The 20,176-nt window shown below is 35.2% G+C and overlaps 1 protein-coding gene across 1 annotated transcript in view; it reads left to right on the forward strand.

Moving 5' to 3' along the window:
* The window catches only part of LOC136029739 (probable tubulin polyglutamylase ttll-15), a 130,170-nt gene extending 115,227 nt beyond the window's left edge, over window positions 1–14,943 (forward strand). Inside the window, exon 12 of the mRNA XM_065708245.1 lies at window positions 14,355–14,943. Coding sequence (XP_065564317.1) covers window positions 14,355–14,468 — 114 coding nt within the window. The 3' untranslated portion in view covers window positions 14,469–14,943. The remainder of the gene's footprint in view (window positions 1–14,354) is intronic.
* Window positions 14,944–20,176: the final 5,233 nt, after the last annotated feature.

A 20,176-nucleotide genomic window follows, 5' to 3' on the forward strand; every position in this document is an offset into this window, starting at 1 on the left:
TTTGTTTGTAAAAAGAGCGTTTGCATATGACGTCATTATTAGTACATACGGCTTTGTATATGCACAGACAATGGGAAAGCCAAGAATGTTGTATATACGCAATTTTTACGTAGTTTGAAACACATATATAAATCTATCTATATTCACAGGTGGGACACAGGGACACAACTACAATGGCGCGTAACTAATATGGCGCGTAACGACTTACGCGCGCGCGGGGGGCTTGGGGTGGCGCGAAGCGCCACCCCAACAGCTATTATATATATAAAAATAAGTTGTATGTGTGTTATGTCTGTCTGTCTGTCTGTCGAGTGACGTCATTATATGACGTCTGAATTATTTCATCATATACCAATTCAAAAACGAATGTATTCAAGCCGAAATAGCTGAGTTGGTAAAGCGTTATGTTCCAGGTTCCAGGTCCGAGAGGTTCCAGGTTCGAACCTTGGCTTTAGCATTAATATAAAAGAAGAAAAAAAGGTAAAAACTACAAAAAAACTAAAAAGAAAATACTAAAAAAAATAAAAAAGCCAGAAAAACTAAAAAAAAAAAAAAAAAGGTAAAAACTAAAAACTAAAAAAGAAAAAAACGAAAAAAAGGTAAAAACTTCAAAAAAAACTAAAAAGAAAAAAAAACTAATAAAAAAAACTAGAAAAACTAAAAACTGGGACACAGGGAATATAAATGACGACCAGGACACTCAAAGAGAAATTACAGACTGGGACACTGGGACACAAATAACGACCGGAAGATATAAATGACGACCGGGACACTCAAAGATAAATTACAGACCGGCACCGGGACACAAATGACGACCGGGACACAGGGAATATAAATGACGACCGGGACGCTCAAAGAGAAATTACAGAGTGGGACACTGGGACACAAATGACGACCGGGATACTGGGAATATAAATGACGACCGGGACACAGGGACACAACTACAAGGGGGATGCCGGGGGCACAGGGGGATATATAAATGACGACGGGGACACAGGGAACGTTCGATTAGCAATCACCATCAACAAAGCTCAAGGGCAATCATTAGAATAATCAGGTATAGATCTGAATACGGATTATTTTTCCCATGGACAATTTTATGCTGAATGTTCAAGAGTCGGTAAACCTGACAATCCATTTATATGCACAGACAATGGGACATCGAAGAATGTTGTATATTCGCAAGTTTTACGTAGTTAAAAACATATATATATATATATATATATATATATATATATATATATATATATATATATATATATATATATATATATATATATATATACCTTTCTATATTCACAGGTGGGACACAGGGACACAACTACAATGGCGCGTAACGACTTACGCGCGCGGGGGGGCTTGGGGGGCGCGAAGCGCCCCCACCAACTAGGTGTTGGGGTAGCGCGAGGCGCCACCCCAACAGCTAGTGTTATATAAGTAAAACATCTTTCGAAAAGTTGCTTCTGCGGTAAGGGGCCATATATGACTGACCTCGCTGCCTAATTGCCTGTGGCTCGTCTTTTACTATTTCAACTAATGAACACCAAAGACTTTTTCCTGTGTATAACTATAGTTGACAAAAAAATGTATCTATTCAAGTGACTTGAGAGGAAAATTTATTATTAAGACTAATCGAAATAATACTTACTATTCCTGAATTTGTAACATCAAGATCTGAATGCTACATTGCATTGGATCTTGAAAGGCTTAGGAATGAATATCTTTCAACGTTTCTATTTATTGATCTACTGTGCTAATGGCTAGTAAAGTTTGTTATGTGATCAGTTAGTTCCTAGCTGTGGCTATACCTTAAATAACTTACATCACGTTGTTTCGTAGATTGAGGGATAACCCTGTAGAGTTGCTGGTCAGTGATGATTGGGAGCCATTGACTCAATGGCGTCCCACTCCGTCTTCTATGGTTTAGTGGACCGATTCTTGTCTAAGGCAATGCTAAATGCATCAACGGAGGGATTGGTGACAGCTGTCTCATGAAGATTGTTTTAATTAGCTGCTGCTTTAGTGGAACAGTATTGGCTGTGGACTGTGGTGCATGTTCTTTCCAAGATTCCTTCTCACTGAGTTAAAAGTATTTGCTTCACAAGCAAATGCTTTTGCTTGCCCAAAGCATTTACAAGCAATTGCTTTGGCAAATAAATGCTAAATCTTTTAATTTTAAGGTATTTGAACTGGGGCTTCCAAAAACTGCACTATTCTCGTCTGCTATTTTATTCGTTTCCTTACAGGAACTCAGTTTTTCTTACAGTCATGGGTAAGCAGAAGACAGGAACAATAGGAATAAAGAGTAACAAGATATAAATTATTGTTTCTTCTTCCAGTACTACAAATGAGGTAATTCTGATTTTTATATGATACTAGCTGTTGGGGTGGCGCTTCGCGCCACCCCAACACCTAGTTGGTGGGGGCGCTTCGGCCCCCCCCAAGCCCCTCCCCCCGCGCGCGTAAGTCGTTACGCGCCATATTAGTTACGCGCCATTGTAGTTGTGTCCCTGTGTCCCATCTGTGAATATATATATATATATATATATATATATATATATATATATATATATATATATATATATATATATATATATATATATATATATATATATATATATATATATATATATATATATATATATATATGTATATATAGATTTTTAACTACGTAAAACTTGCGAATATACAACATTCTTTGCTGTCCCATTGTCTGTGCATATAAATAGATTGTCAGGTTTACCAACTCTTGAACATGCAACATGATAATTGTCCATGGGAAAACAATCCGTATTCAGATCTATACCGCATTTTTCTAACGATTGCCCTTGAGCTTTGTTGATGGTGATTGCTAATCGAACATTCCCTGTGTCTCCGTCGTCATTTATATATCCCCCTGTGCCCCCGGTCTCCCCGTTTCAGTTGTCTCCCTGTGTCCTGGTCGTCATTTATATTCCCTGTGTCCCGGTCGTCATTTGTGTCCCGGTATCCCAGTCTGTTATCTCTCTTTGAGCGTCCCGGTCGTCATTTATATTCCCTCTGTCCCGGTGTCCCGGTCTGTAATTTCTCTTTGAGTGTCCCGGTCGTCATTTAAATTCCCTTTGTCCCGGTCGTCATTTGTGTCCCAGTGTCCCGGTCTGAAGTGTCATCTTATAATTACGTCATATACAAAGCCTTATATACTTATAATGACGTCAAATGCAAACCCACAAATAAAGAAACATGCATATATACAACTTATTTATATATATATATATATATATATAGACAGTTTCCTTTTTAGTTTTTTTTCTTTTTTAGTTTTTTTTTTCTTTTTTAGTTTTTCTTTTTTTAGTTTCTTCTTTTTATTGATTTTTTTTCTTTAATTTGTCAATGTTCATTCTAACATTGACACTTGGAAAAATCTTTACGTGCCAAGCATGCTAAAGCTCCAACAATTTATAATAAACCTTAAATTTTTGGTATCTGTTTTAAGGTTTTCGAATTACTTTAATCTATTGTCAAAATATATTGAAATATTTGTGCAATTCCCAGTTTTTTTTTCTTTTTTCTTTTTTCATATGCAAACCGTCATATGCAAACGTCATATTCAAACCCTCAACACAAAAATACATACAACTTATCTATCTATATAAAAATAAGTTGTCTGTGGGTTATGTCTGTTACACTATGTCTGTTATGCCAGATTATCTGGCATATCTGGTCCCGGTCGTCATTTGTGTCCCCGTATCCCAGTCTGTAATCTCTCTTTGAGTGTCCCGGTCGTCATTTTTATTCCCTCTGTCCCGGTGTCCCGGTCGTCATTTGTGTCCCGGTGTCCCGGTCTGTTATTTCTCTTTGAATGTCCCGGTCGTCATTTATATTCCCTGTGTCCCGGTCGTCATTTGTGTCCCGGTATCCCGGTCTGTAGTGTCATCTTATAATGACGTCATATAGCTCTAAATGGGTACCTGGAGAAATCTGGGGAAGGTAAACAGGAAGGGTGTGCGAAAGCACAGGATGGCTGGCCCCCAACCCCCCATTGCATTTCCTGGCTGAAGGGCCAAGAAACAGAGATCAGCACCGCTGGTAAGGACTGTAAAGTCTAATGCCGTATCCTTTACCTTTTTTTTACGTCATATACAAAGCCTTATATACTTATAATGACGTCAAATGCAAACCCACAAACAAACAAACATGCATATATACAACTTATTTTTATATACATAGATACAGTTTCTTCTTTAGTTTTTGTTTCATTTTTTTGTTTTTTTCTTTTTTTTAGTTTCTTCTTTTTATTGATTTGTTTTCTTCAATTTGTCAATGTTCATTCTAACATTGACACTTGGAAAAATCTTTACGTACCAAGCATGCTAAAGCTCCAACAATTTATATTTAACCTCAAATTTTGGGGTATCTGTTTTAAGGTTTTCGAATTACTTTAATCTATTGTCAAAATATATTGAAATATTTGTGCAATTCCTAGTTTTTTTTTTAGTTTTTTCTTTTTAGTTTTTTTTTTTAGTTTTTACCATTTTCTTTTTTCGAATTACTTTAATCTATTGTCAAAATATTTCGAAATATTTATGCAATTTCCAGTTTTTACATTCTAGTTTGTTTTCTTTTATATATATAGAAGATATAATGTGGCGTAACAGACAAAGTGTAACAGACATAACGGACAGACAACTTATTTTTATATATATAGAAGATAGATAGATAGATATATAAGAAGATAGATGTAATTTCAAATTCGCCTTTTTACAGATGTACACCTGTTCGAAGTCTTAGTTAATGATTACCCTGTCTTACCACTACCAAATACTTACTGCAACCCCAAGCCAACTGAGAGCTCCCCATGCTTCTTCTATTCTCCACTTTATTCAAAGCTTCATTCTTTACCCTCTCTCCTAGAGTTTCAGTTCCCTCTAAACCCTTTTTCTTTTTTTTTTCTTTGCATAATTTTCATACAATTCCAGGCCCTGTGTGAGCTGGGAATTAAACCCCTAGACTAAGTCATGCCAATCAGATATCAATGCACTGTGCCACCATAGGTTTCTCTTTAAACCCCCTTCTCATGACTTCTTCCTACTCTATTCAAGGACGACCTGCTTTTTGTTCAGTCGTATACTTTCTACAGCTTGTTGGCTGAAAATAGGATTGTAACCATCTAATGGCAATAATGCCAGAATCATTGTTGAAACAGTATCTTGAACGCAGTAAAAAGTGAACCACGGTGTATAGTAGCTAAAATTTAAGAAGTTTACTTTTAAACATTGTCTAGTGGAAAATAATTTCCATGTGATACCATTTTGGAATATGAGTTTCATTCAGAATCAACTGAACACAAACTTGTTATTACAAGGTATTTTTTTTTAGGATTTATATTAGAGGATGAAACCCCCAAGATAACGTCCAGCTGAAATAGAAACCTTGAAAAACGAGAAAACTATGTTTTGGTTTGGGCAGTAGGAAGGTAGTAATGACGTGTCACCTTTGTTCTTTCTTATCAATGTTTGCAACAAGAACTTCAACCTAATCTTGCAAAGGGCAATCTTAAATATCGAAAAAAGGCTCATTTCAACTGAAATGAAAAAATCTAGATAACCTTTAATTAAAAAAAAAATGATCCAGCCTCACAATTGCGACATTCTTTGCTAGTTTCTGTTAGTTTTTGCTAGTTAACTGGACCACAAACCTTAACTGGAGTTTTGTAGTTCTCAATTTGCAAAACGCGGAAAATTGCTACCATGACTGTTATGTGTTTTGTAGATTTAGACGAGCTACATAAGGCACTGTTTTTGTTGGGAGAGGGGCTTAGAAGGTTTATAATACTTAGATGTTAACCATTCATAATATCTCTGTTTTTAGGTGGTACAAATAATCTTTTATTTGACAAATTGCGATCCTCTTTCTGACAAGCGAAAAAACAGAATCAATAAGATGCTGCCTAACCACATGAATAAACTATATTTGAACTAGCACGGGCCCCAGCACGGCGCGCGGCAGGCTTCTATATATGGATTCTCATTGTCTCTTGTGTTCTATTGCAGATTTTTCAGAGATATTTGATTATTAAAGCAAGTACAATTTCTAGCAATGATATCTAATAAGCTTCAAAGTTTTGGTTTTCTTTTTAAAGTTTTTGAATTCTTGTAATCTTTTGTTTTTTAATTTTTTTCTTTTTATTTTTTTTATTTTTTTAGTTTTTTCCTTTTTTTCGTTTTAGCTTTTTTCATTTGTTTACCTTTTTTTAGTTTTTTTGTTTCTTCTTTTTTTGTTTTTCTTCTTTATTTTGTAGTTTTTTTTCCGGAACGTGCCCCAGCAACATATGTGCAAATTGCTAATTTTTAACTGCGTATAACTTGTACATATACAACTGGTAATTCCTCAACACGCATTCTTTTTTTTACTTTCTTTTTCAACCGCAAGCCTGGTTTTCGCGTTTCTCTTGTAATACATCGACACGCTTTCTTTTCGTAACTTCTCTCTGAGCCGCAAGCCTACCCCCCCCCCCTCCTAAAGCAACACGTATGCCAGGTGCTAATTTTTAACTGCGTAAAACTTGTGGTTATACAACATTCTTCGCAGTCCCATTGTCTCTGCATATAAATAGATTGTCCGGTTTACCAACTCTAGAACATGCAACGTATAATTGTCCATGGGAAAAACAATCCGTATTAAGATCTATACCGCATTATGACGCGGACTGCCAGCATATGACGAAGGTCCAATGTTAGTGGTATTACCGTCATTTACAACTGCGTCTAGCAAATGAATGTATTATTCAGACGGATGAATAGCACACGTTCTGATTCAATCTTTGCATACATATCAACGATGTGTTGGTGAAACAATTGACGGCATTTTAAAATATAATTATCTTCATCCTGACGAATTATTTTTCTGTAGCCATAATAGGTCATTGCGCTGCATTTCTTATCCATTTCTTTGTTAGTGGCTGGATTTGTCAATTTAATATTAAAGTGATAGCCGTCGGCTCCATCCCAAAAAATGATAGGATATTGTAGGGCATCGTAGCATCGATGAGTTTCAATAATTCTTGTCAACTGATTTTTTCGCCTATAAAGGGTAATATCTCAAGGTAAGAACTGATTACCGGCCATAACGATTTCCACTTCGTTGATAGATGGAGTATTCTATCTACGCACACGTTCAGCAGTAGGCGTTTTGTCAGCGGAAATAACAATTTTATACGTATGAGTAGGCATCAAGTCGGTTGCTGTTTTGAAAAGACGGACTGAATTATTATTATTTTGGAAAAGATGTTGCAACTGGAAAACGGTAGTCCTTTCAACGCCGGGAGAAATTCCGCAACGTGTATTCAATTCAGCATTGTTATCACTGATTAAGTACAGTTGCAAAAATTTGTGATGCTCACCTGAGAATGGTAGAAGAGAGCCTCCTCTGTGATAAATTTCTCCTTTTACTTTCGAAGTAGGCATAAAATGACCTTAATCTTCAATTTGGGCACCAAACGACGTCATTTGGAAACATGAGTTGTATTTCCTGATGTTTGATAAAAAATGATTCGATTCAGACGTATTTCCAGTAACAAAGTATTCAATGGCTCTGGTGGTGCAACCAGTTGAGGAAGCTTAAATTTTCCTGAGGCGCAACACATTCCCATTGTTTCGCCATTAAGTTGCAATGCCTTGCAATAGGGACAAATGTCAACATCTCGACTCAAGCTATAATCATCGGAAGGGCAGTACTTGAACGCCAGGCGATTATACACGCGTTGCTTTTGTAATACATCGACACGCCTTCTTTTTAACGCGCTTGGTATTAACCAAGTGACAGATAGCAATCGCAAATTCTGTCGGTCAGTCTGTCTGTCGGTCCCGGTTTTGCTACTTTAGGCACTTCCAGGTAAGCTAGGAAGATGAAGTTTGGCAGGCGTATCAGGGACCAGACCAGATTAAATTAGAAATAGTCGTTTTCCCGATTTGACTATCTGGGGTAGTGGGGGGCCGGTTAATTCCGATCTCCCGTTCATAAGTTAAAAATACCTCATTTTATCTAATTTTTCAGAATTAACCCTCCCCCCAACTCCCCCAAACAGAAAGATCCATTCTGGTTATGTCAATCACGTATCTAGGACTTCTGCTTATTTTTCCCTCCAAGTTTCATCACGATCCTTGGAGTTTTCCAAGATTTTAGGCTCCCCCCTCCAACCCCCCAACGTCACCAGATCTGGTCGGGATTTAAAATAAGAGCTCTGAGACACGATATTCTTCCAAACGTCAAATTTCATCAAGATCCCATCACCCGTCCGTTCGTAACTTCATTTTTTCTATTTTTCCGAATTAACCGGCCCCCCCCCACTCACTGACAGATGGTCAAATCGGGAAAACGACTATTTCAAACTTAATCTGGTCCGGTCCGTGATACGCCTGCCAAATTTCATCATCCTAGCTTACCTGGAAGTGCCTAAAGTAGCAAAAACGGGACAGACAGACCGACAGAATTTGCGATCGCTATATGTCACTTGGTAAATACCAAGTGCCATAAAAAACGAAAGACGTGACACGTCAGTGCTACCTATGCAATAGAGTGTCTTTCTTTGTTGTTCAAGGTTTAGGACTGCGATTATCTCAAATAAGCTTGGTGACCCTGGTGATTCTAATGGTACACTTTTTGTTTCAATATGACGTTATTTTAAGGGGTTTCAAGCTTTTCTTGAAATCATCGTAAATTCGCTTTCGCAATAACTTTTAATTTTAAGATTAACCGATGCAATAGTTACCATTCCTAATTCGTTGTCCGATGGCACTTTTTCCCCAATGGGCAGTTTTCTCAAAAGGTGTTTTTCAATTTTTGGTGACTATGAGCCGCGTGCTTTTTCTAAGCAACGGTATATAGCACTAGAAAAGTGCAGTTTTCTTACCAAAATTGCAACTTCAAAGACAAGCTGATTTAACATACGCATCGTTTGAAAAGAGATGATATAGTACACATATCTTTTGAATTCCCTGCAGTGTTGTCATGTTCCTTCCACTATTTTGCTATTCTTCCATGCACGGCCTGGATAAACAGGGTAGTATTGAAATAAGATTTTATTTTTAACGAAAACTGCATGTTTTTGGCCTCACAGTCGTAACTGACTAAGTAGTTCATTCTTTACTTGATCCTTGCCAGAAAAATTGTATATGGTAGTTGATGATAAAAAAATGCTTTTAGGTTCTTAGAATCACACTTTCAAAGTTTACTGATTGTGATTTTACATTTGTCAGTATTCTGTCATGCCCAACACAATTAAACTGTTGGTTCTCTTACTTTTCAAATTATTTTACCTCCTAAAAGTTCGAATTTATTATAGCATCTTTTATCTTATTGTTTATAGCATCTTTACACAAAAGAAGCTAGTTTGCTCCTTATTGTGAAGTTTTGAACAGAGGATTTTCTTCCCGGCTCTTCTAACCAGTCTTTAAAAGCTCTAATAGGTAATAAGAAAGGCACTTTTAACTTTTCATTGTGGTAACAAATTCGCAATAAAAGTCACAAAAACTGCCAGATTTATATGCATTAAAATCTGTCTCTGTTTGTCATTTTAAAAACGACCACTTGAACGAAGTTTAGCTTCAACGACTGCTCTTGAAGCCTCGCTGTAATCTGTTGCCTGTATATATCGGGAATGGTCGTTCAATGATCTTCTCAGAGCATCCAAAGTTGAAGCGTATAACATCTTTTTCTTAACTTTAGCCTCATTTGGGCACCAGCAAACTAAAATCAACTTCTCCATTAAAGTTTCTGAGGACCCCTGCAAGCAAAGGGTATATTGAAAATCAATGACGCCGTATCGACATTCCTTTTCACCGTCATTTTCAACCATCAAGTCGTTGAGAAAATCATCATAAGAGGCATTCCTTTCACCAGTTTTTTCCACTTCGACAGATGTTTCGTCTTTTATGTAGAAAATTACATATCTGAATTCCTTTCGACTTTTAATCCGATCGAAAAATCTTTTGCAATTGTCGTCAACGATAATTCCAGACATAATGTAAAATTAACTGAAAATTATATCTTCGAGTCATGGTTCAGTTTTGGCAACTCCAATTAGTGGCTTAATTTAAAAAAACTCTTAAAACTCCTCATTGTAGTAAATTCACTGAAAACCCTTAAAAAATATCTAAAATATTTATGCGATTCATAAATATGTGATTAAACGGGTTTATATAGGTAATATAGTGTCGACATTGGTAAAAAAGTCTGTTCAAGTTTACATTTGATGCCTCTTGGCTGAGCTTTGTTTAAAGCTCTTTCGAAAACAAGGTGAAGAGCAATTTTTTAATTTTTCTGTTTGGTAACAAGAATTTCTAGAAAGTAACGAAACTTCCAGATTTGCTCGTATAAAAAATCTGTCTATATTGGCAACTTTAAGAGTGGTACAATTGAGGTTATCTAGAAGGAAACATGTTAAGCAAACAATTTTTACTTCATAATAGGCTATGCAGAAAAATTGTATACAGTATATTACTCACTATTAGTAATACAGCTGGTGAAACCAAGATGTTACTAAAATTTATCGAAAAACCAGTGCAAATAAATCAACTGATGATATTCCCCTATGTTTATAGGACTATAGAAAACTAGCGCTTCACTGAGAGCACAAAAGCCAAGTAATTAATATTTAGAGATTAGACGACGCAGGAGGGTATTATTTTACACTGATTAGATTTTATCGCTGCTCTTTAAATTGGTTCTTTCTATATTTAACTGTGAAGACACCTTGTTCCATACAGGCGTAATATCTGCCGTTAAGTTTGTGTCCTTTCCCTTCTTTATACAAACCGTTTACCCCGTTGTTTAAAAAATAACGTATTTTCGTATACAATCTTGATGAATGACGTTATAAAAAAGTTGTAGTAAAGAGTGAAGTCAAGTCCAAAGGAACTGACCCTGTGGCTTTTTTAAATTATGAATTTAATTATAGTAAATATCGACCTCTAGCCGTATTAGCTGAGAAAATCTATTGACAAGATAATTTTAAACATACATCTTTTGAAAGTTGCTTCTGTAAGATCATATCAATATAAAAATATACTGTTTGTTACAATATATGTTGCAAAAAAAAACTCTAAAAAAATGAAAAAAAAATCTAAAAAACTTGAAAAAACTAAAAAAACATGAAAACCAAAAAAAAAGAAATACAAAAAAAAAACAAAAAAAAAATTTAATTAAAAAAAAACTACAAAAAAAACAACTGTTTGTTACAAAAAAACACCAGAAAAATATAAACAAATAACCAACACAGAAATACAAAAAAAACTCTAAAAAAACTAAAAGAAAAAACTAAGAAAACTAAAAAAGAAAACAGAGAAAAATACTAAAAAATAAAAATATAAAAAAACAAAACAAAAAATTAAAAAAAAAAAGAAAACAGAAAAAAGAACTAAAAAATAAAACAGAAAAAAAATAAAAACAAAGAGAAAAATTACAAAAAATAAAGAAAAAACTAAAAAAAGAAACAAGAAAGAAAGAAAACAGAAAAAAAAACTATACGCAGTTAAAAGTTAGCCCCTTGCATGCATGTTACTGTGGCGCGCAGCGCCGCGAAAAAAAAGTTTAATATGCATTTTGTTTTCAGCAAAGGGCAAATGATGCAATGGACTTTACAAGGTTTATGATTAGGAGAGGAGGCAATAGTAAATTCCTGTTTGTAATAATTTTGCTCATTTTAAGTTTGTTTTGAGTATTGATTAAAATTTTTACTCTTTAGGATTTATTTATTCATTTATATCAGTGTGTTTTACCTTTAGGTTATCTTAGGAAAAACGTCTTGAACTGTCTTGAAACGTCTTGAAAAATGTCTTAATAAACATCTTGGAATGTCTTGAAAAACATTTTGTCGGTGAAATTGGTTGCTAGGGGATCCCGCTGGGATTGGATGCTAGGGCCCCGTTGGAATTGGTCGCTATGGCTCCCCTGGAATTGGTTAATAGACGCCCCATTGTAGTTGACTATGACGCCCCTTTTTGAATTGGTTGCTAGGTCCCACATTGGAATTGACTGCTAGGGGCCCCAAGTTGAAATTGGATGCTAGAGGTCCCATTGGAACTGATTGCTATGACTTTTGGTGAAATTGGATAATAGGACTCCGGTGGTTAGGTTAGGTTAAGGGGGACCCGATGAAATTGGTTGCTAGGGCCCCGTCGGAGTCACTCATAAGGCCCCGGTCGGATTGGTTTCTAGGGGTAGATGGAATTTCGTGCTAGGGTCCGGTGCCTTGATGGTTCCCCGTTCCCCACTAGCGGGCCCCCTAACAGTTTCCTGGCCCTTCTCGGATTCTTAAGAAAACATTGTTATGTAACAAGCAAACCCTATTCCGTAACAACCAAAGAAATCCTGAAGTAAACAAGCCATGGCCCTCGTAGGTTTTTTAGAATAACACTCTGTTATGTAACAAGCAAACTCTATTACATAATAATGAAAGAAATCCTGAAGTAAACAAGCCCTGGCCCTCGTAGGTTTTTAAGTAATTAACACATGCATCGTTTAGAAAACCCTCCCTATTACGTAAAATACAACTGCATCTCTTAGAAAATATTCCTTATTATGTAACATGCACACGCGTCTTGAAGAAGTGTCCGGATCGGTTCTTTAAGATTTTGATTCAACTTTATTGTATATAAAATATACTTGAAAGTATCCTCCTCGATGAATACTCAAAACATACATGTGAATGAAAATGGAATAAGAGAATAAATATATATCAGAGCAGAGGAATCACTCAGCTCTCTCTGTTCCCGATTTTTCAAACTCTTTTATTTGTGACTTTGACGAGAGCGTTTGGATCGTGTGGTGTGTAATAAATGTTATTTTAATAACATAGGTGAACATCATGTCTTTTGATTGATTTCAACATTCCTCTCAACAACTTTCATTTCCTGAAAGTTCAAACTTAATGCCCTATTTACTTCAATTTAGTTGAACGTCTCAATTGACATTTTCTGAAATTTTCAGCTTAATACCACCGGTTGTTCATGACATATTGTTGATCCTCCCTTTTGACAACCGAGATGCATATAGTGTCTTTATCTTTTATATTCTCTGAAAATTTCAATTTAATGCCATTAACAGTTCCTGAGGTATTGCATGTATGCCGTTTTTCACAACATATATGAATATGGTGTCTTTTGATTTAATTTAACACACTTCTTAGCACCTCTTCCCCGAAAGTTTCAATTTAATACCCATAACCGCCCCTGAGATATTGCAGATAGGCTCTTTGAGTACTTGGATGCCCAAAGAATCTTTTGGTTAAGTTCAACGTATCCCTAAGGTTGGCCTAAAATTTTCAATTTAATAACCTTTACCATTCCTGATATATTGCAGATATGTCTCTTTGACAGCCTGGAGGCACTTGTACTCTTCTGATTCAGTTCAGTAGCAATAGTAGTAGTTGTTATAGTAGCAGGAGCTACAAATGTGGCAGTTGCAGATATAGTTGCTATCAGAGCAATTATAGTAGTAGTCGCAATTAGTCGGTGTCGCAAGTAGTCTTCTTTCGAATTAACAAAAACAAAGAACAATATAACAGTAAAACAAATTTTAAAAAATACTAAATCAAAAAAGGCCCTTTTTTGACTTTTATTTAGTTTCCCTTTCACCATTGCTCCGAGAAAACCACTTGCAACTTCTTGCCGTTGTTCACTTTAGGTTTGTTTTGTCGTTGTTGTTGGTTTTTTTTTTTCTTAGAACTTCTATCCTTCTATTTTTTTCTTCTTAAATCACTTCTTTTGCACTGAGGACGATAGAGCGGAGGGAGGACTTGACTGAAATATCTGCAATATTTTCTTTTCTTTTTTTTTAGTGGCTGGAATCAGCTTTGTTTTTCTTCTTCTAAAATTTTTTTTCATTTTATCATGCATAGGCAGTGTGGTCCTAGAAATTATTTTTAACACACAATGTGGCAGTTATTCAGAGTGACAAATTCTGTGAGATGGTCTGTCTGACAAAGCCAGTCAGAAATGCAGTAATTATTAACCGTGTTGTATTTTGCGATCAAAAGAATGATTGCAGTCCACCCATATATAGGCAAGTGTATACACAGGGAGCATTAGGCGTGTGATCCTTTTCCTAACATCATAAAATTTTTGCCATATGTGGCTTTGTTTACCTTACCATTCGCCTTTTTTTAGTAATTGCCGCCCCCTCTCAAAGTTGAGTTCTTTTATGAACCAATTACTGCACACCTCATGTCTTCTTTTATGACTTATATGTGATTAATGACAATTTATCTTATGAGCTGTAAAAATTTATATTTTGATTTGGTGGCCATGGAAGAAGAAAAAAAATGAGAAGTCTAAGGAAACGGATTTATGAAAATTAATAGTTTTTTCTCTTTTTAGTCAGAAGCTGAAGCCAAATCTGGATATGAAGCGATCGAAGGCTTAACTGAAATAAATCAGATTATGCATGAATGGATACGAGGAAAGTGTTTATTGGACAAGTCTTGGTGCTGACTTATAATACAATGGATTGATACGTTCTTAAGTACTTTAAGGAAAAATTCAGAAATTTCTCTAGTAAAATTTTAGGCCAACCCATCAACTTACTTATTCCATGCTTTATTTGTTTCTTCAATTGTTGTTTTGCTTCTTTTTTGCTTTTTTTCCCTTTGGACCTGACTGGGCTCTTGGTTTCTTTTATTGTGCTTTTCCAATATTTAATTTCTTAAGCATCTACATACCCATCTACAATATACCTATCGTCAAAATGCTTAACTTGTTTGTTCAATTGTTGTTTTGTTTCTTTTATTGTGCTTTTCCAATATTTAATTGTTTGGCAGAAATTTAGAAAATAGTCACAATTGATTCAGGCCCTTAAAAATAATGCACAAAAAATAATCAGTAATGTAGATAGAGCTTTTTTTCTGAATGTATATCATAAAATTAACTAAAACTCAAAATAAACCGAAACCTTACGTTTCGACACAAATCTTCCATTCCAGGGAAGCTAATTTTTAACGAAACTTCATTACTTTCATGTAATTCTAGCTGGCAATGCTTGTAACATCCTTTATCTCCAGACATAATCGCATTTTTAACCCTGGCTACACAGTTTGAGTTTAATATGTACCCCTTTTATGCCCCTTTAAGGGCTGCTGTCACCCCTGCTGGAAATGAGTCTAAAGTTGTACCACCGTTTGTGACTTTATATCTCTACTTTTTTTTGGTGAAGGCATTTTCCTCTGCTGTGCTGGTAATTACTCTGAGAATGAAATCAACTGTATGAGTACAAACATGAGATCCTCAGAGACGAAATTAGCATGACCAAAGGTCAAAAGCCTTATATTTATTTTGAGCAAAGAAATGAAATTACACTAATGAAACCCGCATCTTGCACTACCTTATACTCTCCAGCTCTGCAGGTACAATTCTGCTACTGCAGTAAAGCTATCCACAATTTTAAAACTAGCAGTATATCATCCTTTAAAGATTGAATTAGGAATTTTCAAAGATATCTCCTAAGCCCTTCTATGCCTTTTTTTCTTGTGGGGAAAAAACTGTTATTCAACTTTAGCAGTATTTCATCGAATGCCAATTCCTAAGATTTCGTTACAGAATAAAATAACCTCTTTGCCCAATCCTTTATTGGGATATACGCAAAAATAATAACTATTTTTAGAATTAGCATTATTAATATTTTAAGTATCAACGATTGTTTTGCGGGAAATTAGTCCTTATCTCTCCAGGAACAGGTTTTTTTTCTAGTAGTAACAACATTTATTAGACTAATGATGAAATTAAGAACTAAAATTGGGCACATTCCCAAAAGCGAAATGGTGTTTTGTTTTATCGATATTTGTTTTTAAAGAGTTTTAGGAACTATCACCAAAGTCTGTCGGATGACATAGCCCATACACTTTGGCGAGGATCGCAGACAATTGATTTGCATCCTCCCCCGAACATAACATTGCAACGTATGTTGCCTTTTCCTCCCCCCCCCCCAAAAAAATATAAATTAAACTTTCAATCCAACCCCAAACAGGACTTTCCATGAAAATTGAAATCCCCCCCCCCCGTACGACAAAACGCCTTAACTTACCAAAACCATTACTTCCCCCGTTCAACATAATAACTTATCCATATGCACTTGTGAAATAGCTTAATATCGGTCTTACTCTACAATTCCATATTTTACTAAAAAAAGAATATATTTTCATTGCTGGAATTTTTTTCACTGACGGGAAAAACTTCAAGTACGAGTTCGAATGCGTCACCCTTTGATTAATAGCTTAGTCAATAACACACTTTGCCGACTGACCTGGTGGGGCCTAGCTAGTTAGTTATACACATTTGGTTTATTTGCATATAAAAAACAACTGATTTTCTCTAGAGTTTAAAGATAGCCAATAGGGCAATGATCGTTTGTTTAGGAAGACAATTTTGACTATTCTCAATTATTGCGAAAGAAGAATTTCATGGGCCTTCTACCCTGGAAAATGGGCATCCTTATTTTTATGGAAATGTTACAACCTTTTCATTGTACTTTTTAGAAAAAAAAATTTTTTTACTAGTTAGTATATGCAATATATATATATATATATTTATATATATATATATATATATATATATATATATATATATATATATATATATATATATATATATATATATATATATATATATATATATATACAACGGAAGACCCCGCCACAGCCACGCGGCAGGGTTTTATCTACTAGATTCATGGTTTTATCTATTTTTTTATCTGTTAGATATCTATTATAGGGTTTTATCATCATTCACTTTTTCGCATTTTCATGCAACCTTTGCCATAGTTCTTTGTGTCTCGTAGTATTTCTTCCTAGAGATTCATTGGGTTACGAGAGAATCAACATTTAAAGGTATTTACAAGATGTTCTTCAACAGCTTCATCGGTGTCTAAAAAGTACACTTACCATATGAAAATTGTTCAAAATCACTTTCAGGGGTTTGTGATAGCTACTTTGAAGCTGAAAACGTTACGATTATTGATGTTTTGATCACTACTTACGTTGAATGAAGCTAAAGCAAAACATGAGTTTAAGTTTTGGTTTGTTTGTGGAACTCGTGGCATCCAATAAAAGGCCAAACCAATTCATTTTGAAATTATGGAGGTAGAAGTGCAATTCGACCAAGCAAGCAACAACCTCCAAATATATCACCTTTGTTGGCTACTCTTTCCTGGGGGAAAGGGAAGACTCCATAATGAATAGATACGACATTGATAGGGTCCCAATGACTTGTAATTAACACTTGCGTAGTATACGCTATCTTTGTAGGCTTGTGCCACAGTTTTTTGGGGTCCCAGTTTTTTGCCATAGCTTGTTAGTATGAAAGATTGGGATGATGTTAACCTAATATTTGTTTTTTTTTCTTTATTTTGATTTTTGACCCGTTCTGATTCTTGCTGTCGTTTGTCTTCTAACAACACGATCCTTTGTTCTTCACTTTCATTTTTGAAACGCTCCGATGCTCACTTTTACGTGTCTGCTAACCGCACAAGTCTTGATTTTCGTTTTATTTTCACCAACACTTCAAAAACAGCCGTATATAGTTTTACCGTGGGAATATTATGTAGTGTCAGTTTATTTCGTATATTAACTCTGGGAGTTTATATATATATACATATATATATATATATATATATATATATATATATATATATATATATATATATATATATATATATATATATATATATATATATATATATATATATATATATATATATATATATATATATAAACTAAGTTTTATCATTTGCTCTTTTTTAGCAAGGATTTTTTCATGCACCAAGTTTAAGCGATATGGTTTTCTAAGCCTTGTATACGCTTTCTTTAATCGACAAATACCGTATTCGTAATGCTGTATCCATGGTGGGGGGCGGTGGGTAAAGAATTTGAAGCCTCTCTGAAATGTTTGTCCAACTCGTGAAAACGTAACAAAAAATGAATATAAACACATTTTTTATGCGTTTTTTGAAGTTTTTTGTAAACCCCCGCCCCCTTCCCGAAGAAAAATCCTGGATACGGCCCTGTGTATTCGTTTAGCAATGCTACCGTTCGATTCGGTCAGTAATTCACTTCTCTATTGTAGCCTATTTTTACAACATTGTATGCATCCATTGTCTTTGGATATTCATCCATTCGACTATTTAAATCCGTCCATTTCATGTGATTTAGTTTAAATTTGATCAAATTTTGTAGTTTGCTCATTGATCTTAAATAAAAGACGTTTTTACTAATGCCGTAGCTTTTTGAAGTTTTTTTTTTATTAGTGCTGTGGCATATTACTAAACATGCCTCCCTCCCCCCGCCTCTCTCCCTCCATCTTTCCGACTCTCACACACACACACACACATCAACACCTCAATACAGTTATCAACTAGTTCTTTGTAATGAATTTTAAGAAAGGAGGGAGTCGGGCTGATAGTAACCAAAATTCTCAAAAATGAAATCTATTACAATAAAAGTACCGAAATTGGCCCTTTGTGCTGATTTCAAATATATAAAAGGGTATGGAATATTAAGCTCAATGTTACCAATCAAAAGCTAAGAGTCCGAGATAATTTGCCTGATTTTCAATAAAGCAGAGAGCACCTATAAAAAGGCAAGTTATCTTAATGAAAATCATAGCATTAGATTCAGCATATCAGATAACCCTACTTCAAAGTTTACGGGCCCGTGTGTAATTTTGCATTTTTCCCAAGAGAAAGATTATGGACGCATGTTTTGATTTTGTTTTGTTTTTTCTACTGGTGATCGTATCGAACGGATCGGTTATCGGGAGATCTTCCTTCCTGTTTGAATAATTTAGGATTCTACTATCTTTTGACCCAAATTTAAGCTCCGTTTTTTTTGTTTTTTTTTCAACCGAAAGTAGCGAACAGCATTAACGCTTAAAATGGACAGAAAATATTCTGTATATGAAGGGGCTCCCCTCCTCAATATCTCGCTCTTGGTGTTAAAGTTTTGTAGTTCTTAAAAAGAGCTCCTTGTTGTAATTAGACGGCCCTTATGTTTAAGGAGTCGTTCTTTAAGAATTTAGACAAAAATTCAAACTTCAGCGTAAAGAGCGAGGTATTGAAGAGGTAGGCCCCTCATATAAGGAATAATTTCTGTTTTCTAAGTTCTAATCCAGCTCCTTACTTTCAGTGGGAAAACTTTTTATATTAAATTCTGATCTTTTTTTAAATCATGCCGAGAAATCCTTCTCCCCCTCCATGTAAAATCTCCCATGAAAAATGCTTTTTTGGAAAGTTTCTTACTTATAAAACGCCCCTGTAAAATTTTCTGCGAACTATTAGGCCTGGAAAATTCACCTTGGCCTACTTGGAAAAGGCTTTTCTTGTTTTTATCTGATGTGTTTTCAAAATAACATTTGACTATTTAGAATAAGGGAAATATTAATTATTTTGATTGACTACTGGATCCTGCAATTAAGGATTATATACTGCTGTTGAACTACCCGCACGTTTGTTTCGTGCTGTCACTCACTAACATGTTTTTTCTTTCAATCAAAAGTAGACGCTGCTTTGAAGCCAGGAGTCGAAGATCTTATCAGAGAAGATGAAACGGTTAAATGTTCCTTCCTTTTGCTTAGATTAGTCGTTGTTCTTATCTGTTTAATTCATGATGCTCTTTAACTTTATGGTTGGTTTCAACGACAGTACAAATATTCTATTACTATGGTCAAGTCATCTTCGAGTGACGTTCCTGACAATACGATCTAGTCTTTTAAATGTAGTTCCCCCATTTCTTGCGGTTTACTGGATTGGTTTCAATCGCTGCGCTCCTATAAATCTGGTCAAAGCAATTAGTAAACAGCTTGCACTTTTTGATTTTTTGCACTTTCGTGCGACAAAAATTCGATTTTTCGCACTTTTAAAGCAGAAAAAAACACTTTCAGCTCTCTTTGTCGCATGTTGAGAGCATTGTCAGTTGGCAACCATGCTTATATGTGAGTTTTCTTGATGTCTTATTGACACCGATCTCTGACTCATAAGGTATAAGGTATGATACTTGTATAATATATACGATATATTTGCTTTTTATATGTAGTTCCCCCATTTCTTGCGGTTTACTGGATTGGTTTCAATCGCTGCGCCCCTCCTATAAATCTGGTCAAACCAATTAGTAAACAGCTTGCACTTTTATATGCATATATATATTAGCTTAATATAT

This window comes from Artemia franciscana, chromosome 7, assembly GCF_032884065.1.
Source record: "Artemia franciscana chromosome 7, ASM3288406v1, whole genome shotgun sequence".
Lineage (NCBI taxonomy): Eukaryota > Metazoa > Arthropoda > Branchiopoda > Anostraca > Artemiidae > Artemia > Artemia franciscana.